The sequence below is a fragment of the Ailuropoda melanoleuca genome, chromosome 1, assembly GCF_002007445.2.
Source record: "Ailuropoda melanoleuca isolate Jingjing chromosome 1, ASM200744v2, whole genome shotgun sequence".
NCBI lineage: Eukaryota > Metazoa > Chordata > Mammalia > Carnivora > Ursidae > Ailuropoda > Ailuropoda melanoleuca.
The window spans coordinates 108,883,368-108,897,212 of record NC_048218.1 but is presented as its reverse complement, the minus strand read 5'-3'; the positions used below and the strand labels follow the sequence as shown (position 1 = coordinate 108,897,212).

At 36.5% G+C, this 13,845-nt stretch overlaps 1 protein-coding gene across 4 annotated transcripts in view; it reads left to right on the top strand.

The window, feature by feature from the left end:
* TSC22D2 (TSC22 domain family member 2) overlaps nt 1-7,962 on the top strand; it is a 53,346-nt gene extending 45,384 nt beyond the window's left edge. For 2 of the 4 annotated variants that reach the window (XR_004626632.1, XR_004626631.1), the window contains 2 exons: nt 459-510; nt 1,481-1,564. Coding sequence is in view for 2 of the 4 variants with exons in the window: in XM_034664752.1 (XP_034520643.1) it covers nt 459-510; nt 1,481-1,741 (313 nt within the window). In the remaining 2 variants the exon portion in view is untranslated. Of the gene's footprint in view, nt 1-458; nt 511-1,480 lie in introns of all 4 variants that reach the window. The other 2 variants (XM_034664752.1, XM_034664758.1) reach the window with 1 other exon arrangement.
* Nucleotides 7,963-13,845: the final 5,883 nt, after the last annotated feature.

Genomic DNA, 13,845 nt, shown 5'->3' with positions numbered 1-13,845 from the left:
TAAACCAGAAGTAAAATCTATAGAAGGAAGGTCATCATCTGAATTTTAATGCAGTAAGTGACCACTGGAATTTCCACATGAAAGTCTGTTAAAGTATGTAATTGGTAAATGAAGAAGTTTAAAAGAGTGTACTGATCATTCAAAAGGTATCTTTTTAAAAGTTCACAGAGTTAAGAGCTCCTGAATAGAATTGGGAGTTGCTTTTAAAGTAGCATGTGTATGTCATGGGGAAATTCGAAATGTTGAAACTACAAAGGATTTTTAGAAGTCTTCTATTTACTGAGATACCTCATTTTCAAAATGAGAGCTTTGAGTACTGAAATTATGAGAACAGACTTAATCTATTTTAAGTTACTATTTTTGGTTTTGAGTAAAACAAATGTTTTTAATTATTTTAAGAGTTGAAAAGAAGGTTACATTTTTAGAATAATTTAATAAAATATTCTAATTTTTTCCAGTGCATCTGGGGGAGGTGGTGTAGCCATTGACAACAAAATAGAACAAGCAATGGTAAGTAAAAATTTATAGTTCTCTCATTTCATATAGGTTGTTGGTTGTAGGAAGCAGTGGGTTTTTATCAGTTCTAAAAAAAAGAGACACCTAATTTCTTTAAAACAAGATAACCAAAGTATATTTTTTGATAATCACATTTAGTTGAAGATGCTAGAACATTGAGAATTTTTAGTCTGGAAATACCAGTAGAGTTAATATTTCCCCCCATTTGAACATCTCACATTTCCTGCATTACCATTGATAAATCCAGGGCCATCTTGAGGGGCATACAAAATCAGAATGCAATATATGCCTTCAAATATTTCAGCATCAAAAATGGTTTATAGACAAAGAGTATTAAAATGAAAACTTTAGCTGGAAGCCTTCATTTTTATAAAGGCTGTTTGAGTCAGCTCTAATAAATAGAACTTGTTGAATCTGTTTCTGATTTCTCCTATTACTATCAGTTTTTTTGTTCCCTTAAAGATGTTCTGTTCATACTATATAAAATATTTTGATGAAGCTTATTAAAACTATAGACTATAAATAAGGACCATTAGTCTCAAAATTTTTTTTTTTTGAGGTTTTAGAGTTGGAAATTGTAGGTCACTTTATCTCTTAAAAAATGCTATAACTAGTTTAATATCAGTTTAATATCCTTTGTTCTCTTGGTCTAAACTCTAAGCATGTGATTTTAAACTTTTTAATTCTAAGCTTATAATTGACAATTTAAGGAACCTAGTATTTTTGGAAGTCACTCCAAACTTTGAAAAGAAATCCTGGGCTTGCTGCCTAGTTGGAAACTGGAATTTTTTCCACCCTTACCTCCCATAGGGCCAGTCAAGATACAGTAGAAACATTAAAAGCAAGAGCAGGAAAACTAATATAAAAATGCCTTGTGTTTAATAAGGCACCAGATAGGCCAGAACCAAATAGCAACACCTTTCTCTTTCACTCTTTTTGACATTGCTAATTTTGTTTTTCACAGGATCTGGTGAAAAGCCATTTGATGTATGCAGTAAGAGAAGAAGTGGAAGTTCTAAAGGAACAAATAAAAGAATTAGTTGAAAGAAACTCTTTACTTGAACGAGAAAATGCACTGTTAAAATCTCTTTCAAACAATGATCAGTTATCCCAACTCCCAGCCCAACAGGCCAATCCTGGTAGCACTTCTCAACAGCAAGCAGTGATAGCACAGCCTCCGCAGCCAGCGCAACCTCCACAGCAGCCGAATGTCTCCTCAGCATAAAGCTTTCTTGCCTCATTAAGAAAAAAAACTGAAAGCAATCTATCCTTGTGTGCCACTGGTATTCTTTCCACTTTATACGAAAGCAAGTAGCCATGCTTCGGTTGTGTGTTTGGCCTTTTCAGTATTAGACAATCATTCTACAGGAGCTTTCCCTCCCTTCTGAGATGTCATGCAGTGCTGTTGATGTCCAGTTTTATGTCATCAGTACACAAGGAGAATAATAGGTGGGGTTTATTAAAGCAAGCAAAGTCTGCATTTTACCTGGTGCGCATGAGGTGGGGTCTTTTAAGAGCTTTGGTGGCTCTCCCATTTTTCCTATTATCCATGGATTTACCTTGAGCCTTCCTATCACATTATAAATAACAGTTCATCTAAAGAGCCACTTTTCTTTCAATATCAGTAACATTTGCCTACGTAAGTTTTCATTTATTTGTGTTTTATTTATTACAGGGCTGCTATTTTCATAATGTACATGAACAATGTCACAGAACTTTTTTAATTTTTTTGAATAATTATAAGTATCAGTAAAGGATTTGAAAGACAGGATTGCATTTAATAGATAAAACGTTTAGGCAATAATTGAACAAAAGAATCCTGGCATATTTCTAACACTAATGGCAATTTACCTTCGGTATTTATTTTCAGTAGTAAAGACCCAGCTTGAATGTAAATTTTGTATAGTGTAAGTATGAAGAACATAGTGCAGCTGTACAGGTAGTCACCAGTTATTGTGATATAATAAATAATTGGGCTATTTTGATGAAGAAAACTTTGTTCATTTGTTTCTACTTTCTAATAGAGAAATTGCCACGATTCCTCTGCTTTTTGACATTTCGTATGACTTTTCTTTTTTCGGGTGGGAATAAAAAGCTGTGAAATTGTTCAACCTACTTTGTAACCAAAGAAGCAAAGCTGTGTAATGGAGTTTTTTTTATAATGCACATTCTTTATGTATTTTTATTTAGTGTTTTCTTGGTCACAATTTTCTTTGCTGTCTAGCATGATCTGCATGACCTATAATCTTTGAACCACTTTCGTACCTCATGTTTTTATCCAGCACTCTTATTGTAATATGTACTAGTCTGTGAACAATGTCAAATAAAAAAGAACGAACAGGTAGTATGGTGGAGCTGAGCTAGTGTACTATACACTAGTTGTAAAAAAAAAAAAAAAAAGTGAGCCATCTTTTGTTCATTTAAAATGGTGTTTTGAATTTCGTATGCAGAAAACGTTTTGTTACATTGCAGATTTTAATGTATTTAATAAATGCAACATGCAGATTAAGTGCAGTGTATACTGAGTATTTAAATTAAAATGTACATTTCATAAATACAGTTTCAAGAGAAAACATCATTTTGTGTATACTAACACATTAAGTGTATGTCAGAAATTGATGTATAAATATATATTTTAACACATTTTCTGAAATTAAACTGCAGTTTTGTTGAAATATTTGGCTCTATATGTGTTCAAAATTTAATTTGATTAGATTTGTATTTTCACGGTTCAAGATATTCCTTAAATGAAAATCTGTTATTAATGACTTAATGATAGTTCTTAAATTTTCAAAGTAAAATAATTTAAAGAATGCAAGAATGGTGAGCAATATTTGTACTCAAGATTCATATTATGTCAGTGACATTTAAGTAAAATCCTTGTCTACCAAAACTTTTACTTGAATTCAGAAAGGTGCCTGTAGAAAATTAACATGCTTTGTATCTATAGCCAGCTAGCTTAATCAGGAGTTAGTGAGAACCAATAGTTAGCTCTCCGTGTTGTTAAAGAGGATAAATAAGTGTTCTTTATCTATTTAAAATTTCATTAGATTTAGCCACAGACTAAATGCATAAAATTGGGGTGTATGTGGGATCACGAAATATTTTATATTCCAGTTGTGCTGGAAGATATATTGAATATAAACAAAATTTTAATATTAATGAATAAGATTAGAAGTTAACTAAGGAAGTAATGACATATGCTTAAGAAGCAGTCCTACAGATGTGGAGTGAAATTTTAAGTAGAGTCACCCACAGATGAGTTAGAAAATGGAACTTCCATGTTGGAATGTTAACCAGAAGGCTCACCAGTTATGGCCCTCAAATACAAACAGTGTGATATTTAATACAGGCAAAGAAAAACTAGTATTAGGAAAGGTTGGGATTTTCAAAATACAAATTTTGGTTCTCGGGATAGAAAAACACTATAAATACAAAAGGAATCACAAAGGAAATGATATGTTAATTTTAAATGGTAATTAAAAGCAATTATTACTACTAATACATTTTAAAAAAACCACCACAACAGAAAATATGGGTAGTTCACAGAAGTAAATGGCAGTTTCTCAAGTTTCAGCCTCTAGTAACCTAAGAAGTGCAAATTAATATTTAACAAATTATCATTTGTCTTTTAAATAGCAGGACCCAATGTAGAAAAGGCAAGCTTTCTTGTGTACTTCTAGAAAGTAATTTGACAATATGTATCAAGAGCCTTAAATATTAATAAACTCAGTTTAATAATATAAGAAGATAACTCATGGTGCAGTGTTCAAAAAATACAAAATTACAGTGCTTGTCCTTTGCTATCCCATCTGCCTCCCCTTCCCTGTAGGTCTCCCTCCCCAGTATCTACCCCAAAAACGGCTGTGAAGGAAGCCTTTACATCCAAACCTACTCTCATGAGGCATGCCCCCACCCTAAGGTCAGGGACAGACTTAAAAGGTAGGAAAGCTTATTGTTTTTCAGAATCAGATACACTGTTTTGGAACAACATCAGACATTCCCCCAAGTGATTAGTTTGTTTAGGAACATAAGTAAATTTAAGTTTGACCTCAAGAGATTTAAGGTCTCTTGTTCCACAAAATTGGAATATTATATTGAGATGCCAATTTGGACGCACAGTCTTATAGGAATGCCATCTATAATTTTCTCAGTGCAATGCCCATAGACCAAGGTACGACGTAAGTTTTCTGTTGATTTGATTTAGCCAACCAGAAAATCATAGGTGGAAATTTTGTTTCTGGTAATGGCAATGTGTCTGCACTACAAACCTAACTTTCCCCAAAGAAAATTAATTTTAGGTAGTTAATGATGAGATTTTATAGCTTGCTACACCCCTTCCCAAAAAAGGGCTATGAGGTATTAAGTATGCAGTTACTTTAACTCGCTGTATGTTCAAAATAACGATATTTCCAATTCTGTTACATTGTGAGTTAAGTAGAAGTATTAAAACAATGCTTTACCATCAAGTCCCCAGAGATGGGTAATCATAACTGCTTTTATGCACAAAGAATTGTCACAGGTCAGAGGTTGTGCTGTTTCTCCAAGTTCCAAACTCAAGTCACTCATAGACCTTTTTAAAAAGAGCGAGGGGAAGTCCTTAGAATTAGAGTAGCAAAAATACCTGTTCTTAGTGGAAATTTATCTCTGTGGAACCAGATATAAAAATCAGTTTATTTTGGAATAAATTTTCAAGATGACCTGAAGTCACGAGTGTTTTTTTAAAGGAGGCTCAGTGGCAGGCATTTTGTGACATGACTCAATTCTCTTCAATAATTTTGCTAAAAGGACAAAGCCCAGCTCTAAATATTCACAGTTTGAGGGCGTAGACAAACCAACATGTACAATGCGATAATAAAAACAGTCAAGGATAGTTTTGTCAAGGAAGGTTCCCTCAAAGAGGTGATACCTGGTAAGAAAAAATGCTCAAAAGCTTAGAGGAGAGCGTAAACAAAGCTCTTTGGAGAGCCACAGAATTGTTTCCCAGTAGACAGGCAGGCAGACTGACTCATCCACCTTAGTAGGTTGGCATCTAGAGCAAAGATAATTTATTGAGTGATTTTAGGCAGTGGGATTGTGATCAGATAAGCATTTTAGAAAAATTATTCTAGTTATCAATGATGGGAAGTAGATTGGTGAGCTGAAACTGGAAGTGGAGAGACAATAATCCAGAAATGAATAGGCAAACTTACAAAATGATAAATAGGCAGATTTGTGATGCTCATTAGGAAGTTTGTCTTGGATCTTTCTATACCATTCCCAATGTCAGGTGCCTATTTTTTCTGCTTCCAAAGAAAGATCTGAGAACTCCAAGTCTTACAAAGTTTTAGTCAAAACTTTTCCTTCCAACAGCCATATACCTCTGTGAAATGAAAGTCTTTGTTTAGAGGAATTTCACGAATTTAACAAAAGGGTAAGGGGAATGGAGGAGCCCTGGCTATCACATTCATGCTTCTATAAATTCGGCCCTATAGGTAAACCAAATTTAATCTTTTTATGGTGACTAGGACTAAAGCGGCCCAGAAGCATGAGTCCAAAGCCTGTCTTTCAGGGCTCTCTCTCCCCAAAAAGGACAATACAGGTTCTGGCCCCACTGAAGATACTGAAACCCAAGTCAAAATAGGTTTTGCTGCCTTCAACTTTTCTTTATTCTTTGATACAGTTCAATTCAGGAAGGCTTCTTTCTTTCCCAGGAGTCCGCTGCCTAAGCAAAACTAAACCTTTTCTCCCACCTCCTCCTGCTTCAAACCTAGTAACTCATGTTTCTATTTTCTAGCAATACTAATGATTTATTGTTTAGTGACATATATTTGCTATTTTCCCCTTTTCAACATTCTAGGATGCATCCCTATTATGTGTATTTCTATGCCAAGTCGCAAAATTTCTATAGCAAGATCTGTTCTTTGAATGTATGTATTCCTTTGTCAATGGAGAATATCACTGTACAAGTGCTATTAAATGATTTCCTTAATGGGCTACAGTTGGTATAACATGCTATGTTCACAGATGAAAAATGCTAAGTGAGGCACTATACAAAGCAAGTTAAAGGTCATAGACCTCTTTTTTTAAAAAACAGAATCATCATAAATAAAAGTAAGACAGTCTTTCAAGATTGGTAATAGTGAAGTATGAAGTTGGTATTTTGCACTGATACAGTCAACTTGGTCATAAAATTTGTTCAACATACTTAGTGAATTAGCTTTATTATTTCTTCTTCTAGCCGGAGAAACTGATAGGCAATTTTGAGAATTTTTCCATGATCTGATGTCCTGGATTGAGCTACAAAACAGAGCATCTGAATCTATAGATTAAGACTGCCCACAGAAGCCAAAGTTATCCCTTTGAAAGAGGGAAGGAAAAGGTGTGCTAACTTAGATCATAAAAATAACTGAATTTTAAAACAAGGCAAATGCCACACTTCTATTTTCCCCCAAAAAAAGTTTTTGCCTTTTCATCTTTCTCTATAACAACTGTAAAGTATCCTTGCCCACTGCAGTCCAACTGTTTTCCAGATCACAGTTCTTATCATCATTTCACAGGCAAGCACCGCATCTATAGATAGATCATACCTGAGGACGTCCATGGACAGCAAGGGAATATTTTTCGCAGTTGGCATGAAATAATATCCGGTCAGTGTCTTATTCTAGTGTTTCTACTAAAATACATAATATATAATTTAATCAGGTGTCTGATGGACAGAATAAATAAATATTTGTAACTTTGTAAATCCCCTAAAGGTTTTGTTTTTGAGAAGTTTGGGTTTTATTTTTTATTTTATAGAAACATTGTTGAAATGCACTTCAATTCTATTTCAATTCAGGTGCTTCACCCTGTACTAGATGTTTGGGGATAGAAAGATAAATAGAACATGATATGTGCACTCCAGGAGTTATCGTCCAATGTAAAAAACTAAAGTGCCATTGTTTATTCAAAGTATATGTCATAGTTTGTGGACCTCGTATAATCTGTTGAATGAAAGGTTCATGTAAATCAACGGTAATATTGCCATGCCACATGAAACCCTTTGACATTGCCTGGAAACAACTTTAAATCACCGAAAAGCTTTAACATCAAACAATACTTTTAGAAAGAGGGGCCTTGGTGAAAAGCTTCCCATCTCTATATTGAGCCTGTGAGATGTCACCTAAAAGTTTACACATTTTTTAATACTCTAAGTTTGTAGATAATGGAACTGATTTAAATCAAACTTAACTAGAATAGAATTTGTGTGTCATGAGTTATATTATCTATTGTCTCATAAGCAACACATTCATTATCTTGGCTGACAAAATCAGCTACCATTCAATGAACCAAGTTAAGATGAACTCAGGAGCCTGATGCCAAAAATAAATCTGATAGAGCTGAGAATCCAGAAACAACTATGTACTGAGTAAAGGATAAAAGTAACATTTCAAATCAGTGGAGGAAGAGTGGGTTATTAACAAATAGTATTGGGACGACATAACCATTCGGGAAAAAAAGATTTAGATCTCTAGCTCACAAAAATTAATTCCAGCTAGATAAGCAGTAAGTCTTCTGCTTTTTGGTTACATATCCCTCATAGAAATCTCCCTGTGAAAATGCAGAGAAGCAAAAACTTTTACAAGATTATGAAGAGATGCCCAACCTCAGCAAAATAAAGGAGATGCACATTAAAAAATAAACTATCTCAAATCCAATTGGCAAATACTTAAAATATATGTAAATCACAAGCCTGCAAGGGTGTGGAAAAACAGGAGTCCTACATTGCTATTAAATGTATAAATTGGCACAGCTACCTTTAAAGGCAATCGAATGATATCCATTACAATTTAAAATTCACATGCCCTGTCACCCAACATTTCCAGTTTTTAATGAAACACACTTTTCATACTTGTGTTCACAGAGTGGCTGGTACAATTGTAACTTTGTAATAGAATAAAATTGGAAAAAACAAAATACCCTTCAAGAGGATGGAACAATATACAAAACTGGGCATCAATGAAAAAGAATAAGATTCATACATATACTGACGTGGAAAGATCCCTAAGATACAATAAGTTTTTTGAAAGTTTGGAGGAAAATGAAGGCTAATACATGCAACACATGTGATACCATTGATTTTAAGGCACATACATACACACAAATAAATACTGTATAGTGTACTTCCTAAGTACCTATTTGTATATTATAAAAATGTCAGAGAAGGTCTGGAAGGATACTAACTAAACCGTTAACAGTAGTTGGGTGGAGTGCATTAGCTTTAACTGTAATATTCGATGTTTTTGAGTATGCATTCATGTATTGTTTGTGTAATGACAAATTAATAAATTAGAAATAAAATAAAACAGAAGGTGTTTTCTTCTTGTCTTCTGCTAATGTCCCCCCGGTGCTTTGGGTCTCATTGTTTTCAGCCTCCTCCCCACCCCTTGCCCTCTCTGTCATTTCTTCTCCTTCCCCCTCTCCTGGGACTTCATGCATCAGTGTTTTCACAGGCTTAATACGTAAATACATGATAAGTAACCCTCCCCGCCTAACTGGGGGTGTGCTCCCTCCACTTGCTCTTTCTGCTGCCTATTCCACTCGCTGCTTATTGCACTCAGTCTGACCTGGTAGGAGCTCCCACTGTGCCCCAAAACCATTTTTCACGGGGTCACCAACGATCACTGTGTTGCTAATTCCATCCAGGAAGTTTCAGTCCTTATCTTAAAGAACTGTTTCACCTAAGTTAGGTTTGTTATCATTTGTTTAGTCTAGCAGTTAGGTTTCTACCTCTTCATTTCCCTTCTCTTCAATTTTTTAGGGGTTTCTCTTGTAAAACAAAACAATATATATGTATATACACACACACACACACACGGTAATGCATATATACATATATATGTGTGTATATATATGTGTATATATATACATATATATATACTGAATTTCCAGTTTGTCTTTTAATAGATTAATCCATTTTCATGTATTATCATTACAGGCATATTTGGCTGTATTTCTGCCATCTTATTTTGTGTTTTCTCCTTAGAATGCTTTCTAGGTCCCTCCCCCCCTTCTCCCTTTTCCTAGCTTTTATTCAATTGATTATTTTCTTATTCATCTTTTACCCCTCTGACCTCTGGGAAGTTACACATTCCATGTCCATTCTTCCAGTGGTTTATCTTCTAAATTTTTTTTTATCATTTTGCTGAAGAAATTTTTAGTCATATACAAAAGTAAACAGTATAAAGAACTCCTATGTACCTATCACCCAGCTTAAACAATTTTCCACCCATGACCAATCTTGTATTATTTACACTTGCACCAATTTTCCCCACTATCCTCTGGATTATTTATTTTTTTTAAAGATTTTATTTATTTATGTGACAGAGAGACAGCCAGTGAGAGAGGGAACACAGCAGGGGAGTGAGAGGAAGAAGCAGGCTCCCAGCAGAGGAGCCTGATGTGGGGCTCGATCCCGGAAGCCGATCACGCCCTGAGCCGAAGGCAGACGCTTAACGACTGCGCTACCCAGGCACCCCGACCTCTGGATTATCTTGAAAGAAATTCAAGATCCATAACATTTCCTCCATTCCTATTATATTTCACCACATAATTCTAAAAGATAAGAACTCTTTTTTAAAAAAAAACCACATTACTATTATCCCACTTCAAAATTAACAATAATTCCCTAATATTATTAAAAATCTAGTTTATGTCTACATTTCCCTACTTGTCTTAAATTTTTTTATAGTGCATTTGTTGGAATTCGTATCAAAATAAGGTCCATACAGTGCAGTTGTTCAGCATGCCTCTGAACTCTCTTTTAATCTATAGATTCCCTACTCCCCTCTGTTTCCCTTGAAATTTTTTTAAAAATTAATGATGTTTGTCCTGTATCTCTCCCAAAGTCTGATTTTTCCTGATTACATTCTGTTAGGATCATCTGTCCCCTAGAGTTAGATATGTTAGATCTAGAAGCTCAATCAGATTCAGGTTCCTATTTTGTCCAGATTAATTCATAAGTGATGTGTATATTTCCATCATATAATGTCTGCTTTTCCCTATTTTGTGATTTGGGCAGCAATTAATAATCACTTTCTAGACCAGTAGCCTATTAATTCTATCATTCCTTCTCACTCATAAGTGAAACTACCTCTCTAAAAAGAAACTCGCCCTAATCAGCTAGTCAGTTATTCTGAGGTTATGGTTCATATAAGGAAGACAGGGACTTAATTCTTTCATTTCTCAGTTTTCAAAATAATGAGTCGCATACCTACAAAGGAATAAAAATAAATAAGGAGTGGTTAAGGAAGACTTACTGTGATATTTATTCTGAAAAGAGGGAAGAGAGAATGAAGGGAGTTGATTTAGGATCCTGTATTTCAGGTGTTGGTAGGGAGAAGACAGGAAACAAGAACTCCCAAAAAGTTGGGAGATGGGAAATGGCAACCTAAAGACTTGTCTGTTTACAGCTGAGTCTGGGTGTAACTTCTGAGTCAAGAGTACCTTGAGAGAATGCAGGTAGGAAGTCCACATCTGGACTGAGTGGAGGCGGGCTTGGAGGCACCATCAGCAGACAGGAAAATCAGGGCAGGGTGCCCTGGGAATCCAGAGAATGAAGAGGTGCACAAACGAACAGCAGACTTTTGTGTGCTTGCTTCCTACCCCATGATACTGGAGATACTACGCTTCCAAGTCAGGGGGTTTCCTAAGAAACACAGCATGGGATGAGAGATAGTTAGCTTATGGAGCATTACTTCTTTTTTTTTTTCCTTAAAGATTTTATTTATTTGACAGAGATAGAGACAGCCAGCAAGAGAGGGAGCACAAGCAGGGGGAGTGGGANTCCTTAAAGATTTTATTTTATTTGACAGAGATAGAGACAGCCAGCAAGAGAGGGAGCACAAGCAGGGGGAGTGGGAGAGGAAGAAGCAGGCTCATAGCAGTGGAGCCCGATGTGGGGCTCGATCCCATAACACTGGGATCACACCCTGAGCCGAAGGCAGACGCCCAACCACTGTGCCACCCAGGCACCCCATGGAGCATTACTTCTAAGCAATGCAATCAAGATCAGCACACTGGTACCCCTGTGTCCTCTTGCCTTCGTTAACCTTATCTTGACTCTCCATGAGAATCAGTGTATCATTTTTATGGTATTGCCCTGGACACAAGAAGTTTCAGTGTTGGGACATCAGCTTAAGAACCTCAGTGGTTGACACAAGAACCTAAGTCTGTATGGCCCTCCTAGAAACCACCCCTCTCACCGACCTTTCTCAGGCCCTAGTTCTCTCCCTCGCTTCTCCCCTTTCCTGCTCCATCCTATTGTGCCCCCAGTAGACTGCCCTTGTGAAACACTCACTAAGATCTAAAAGAAGCTCCTTCTCAGGAACATCAGCCTCTTTTTAAATGGGACTCTTGGGGCAACTGGGTGGCTCAGTGAGTTAAGCATCCTACTCTTGGATTCAGCTCAGGTCCTGATCTCATAGTTCCAGGGATCCAGCCCAGCGTCTGCTTGGCTATTCTCCCCGTCTGCCCCTTCACCAGCTCCTGCTTCTCACTCTCTTTCTCTCTCTTTCAAATAAATAAATCTTTAAAAGAAAATAAAAATAAATGGTACTCTTGAAGGCCACCCTGTCCTGTGCTCCAGAAAGAATGAGCAAGTGAAGACTTGGCAGTGGCTGCCGAAACACAGCCAGGCCCTTGCTTCCAGGACCTCGAGTTCCAAACCTGTGAGTCTTGGCTTTTTCACTGACTTCAGCTTCCCGAACCCATCCCCTTTCCGCATTAGGTAATGGCAGTGATGACAGCTGACTCATGGGGCATGCAGCTTTCCTGGAAGTTTCCTCTGCTCAGATAATCACACTTGGAGAGAAAAAAACAAAACAAAACTGGTTAATACAAGCTTCTACCCCTGAATATTAAAAAATGTTGGCACAACATAGAGAGTGTTGGAGGAGAAGAAAGGGCATCAGGGTTCTGGGACCAATATGTGGGACTTAAAATGAACTAAGAAACATGGCGCAGAAGGTTGCCAATGCCTAGGGCCAGAAGCTGAGTGGTATAAAACTAAATGAGAATCCCCCTTGTCCTTTGATAGCTGGGAACCTTCAAACTAGGTCTCTCTCAAAGGTAGTTCAGTGAGAGCAGAGACTCCTCCTTTTTTATTCACTTGTGTATTCCTGGTACTTAGTAGTATTATTAAATGGATAGAGGGCTGGGTGGGTGAATGAATGAGGGTTCACATTTATGTTACATATTCTTTATTCTTGAGTTCTCTGATCTGTAAATGCAGCCTGAGATAACCAGATCATAGGTTTGTTGTGAGGATTAAACAAGATAAAATACGTATATCACTTAACTGGGACCTGGCCCACTGTATGCATGCAATAAATGTTGGCTCCTGCTTTTTTGTTTTTATCTCCTTCTGGCCAGCCGATTGAGGCCATGCTCTCTTTCCACATCACTTTTTGGCTGAAAGGTCTAGGAAAAAACTGGGTGATTTTTAAGTCCTGGAAATAACACCTATGATAATTCAGGTCACCTCCAAAATCTATTTTCCCCTTTAATCTCATCCTCACAACTATCCTATCGTAGGTTTGGAAAAGCAAGTATTTTGGTCATTTCGCAGATAGGGAAACAGGTTTGGAGAATCCTGAGAGCTTGTAAACTGCCAAAGATCTCAGATCTGGTTAGTTGTAGAACTAGGTTCCAGACTGTGGGATGCCATATCCCATGTTTTTCTCCTTGTTTTACCCAAATGGGTTTGAAATCACGAGAAAAAAAATAATTCCTTTTCTGGAACAAATTATGTTGAAGCTGTATACAAAACATTCCTATTCATTGATTCATCTATTTTATTTCATTGAGGCAGCTCTGTGATTCAAAAGCCGGCCATACGGAATGAGCAAAATGAGAACAATATGTGACAATATATCCTCCTTGGAATGAAGAAAGGTAAGTCACTGTCCATAGAATACCAACCACACTGCAATCAGCTGACTGATGTCTCTGATTTCTCCAGCCTCGGTGCAGGGAAGAGGTACTATTTGTTTATTTGTTAGAAATGTGTATTCGCGGGGCACCTGGGTGGCTCAGTTGGTTAAATGACTGACTCTTGATCTTACCTCAGGTCTTGATCTCAGGCTTGTGAGTTGAAGCCCCACATTGGGCTCCACTGTGGGTATGGAGCCTACTTAAAAAAAAAACTTATAATAAAAATAATAATTTAAAAATTAAATAAATATATGTGTACTCCCTTAAGTACCACATGATCATTGAAAAATTCTAATAAAGAAGTTTATTTTTTTAAAGAGGCAAAACCTCCCCTACCTACTCATTCTCAACCCTGCTCTGCAGGGTTAATCTCTG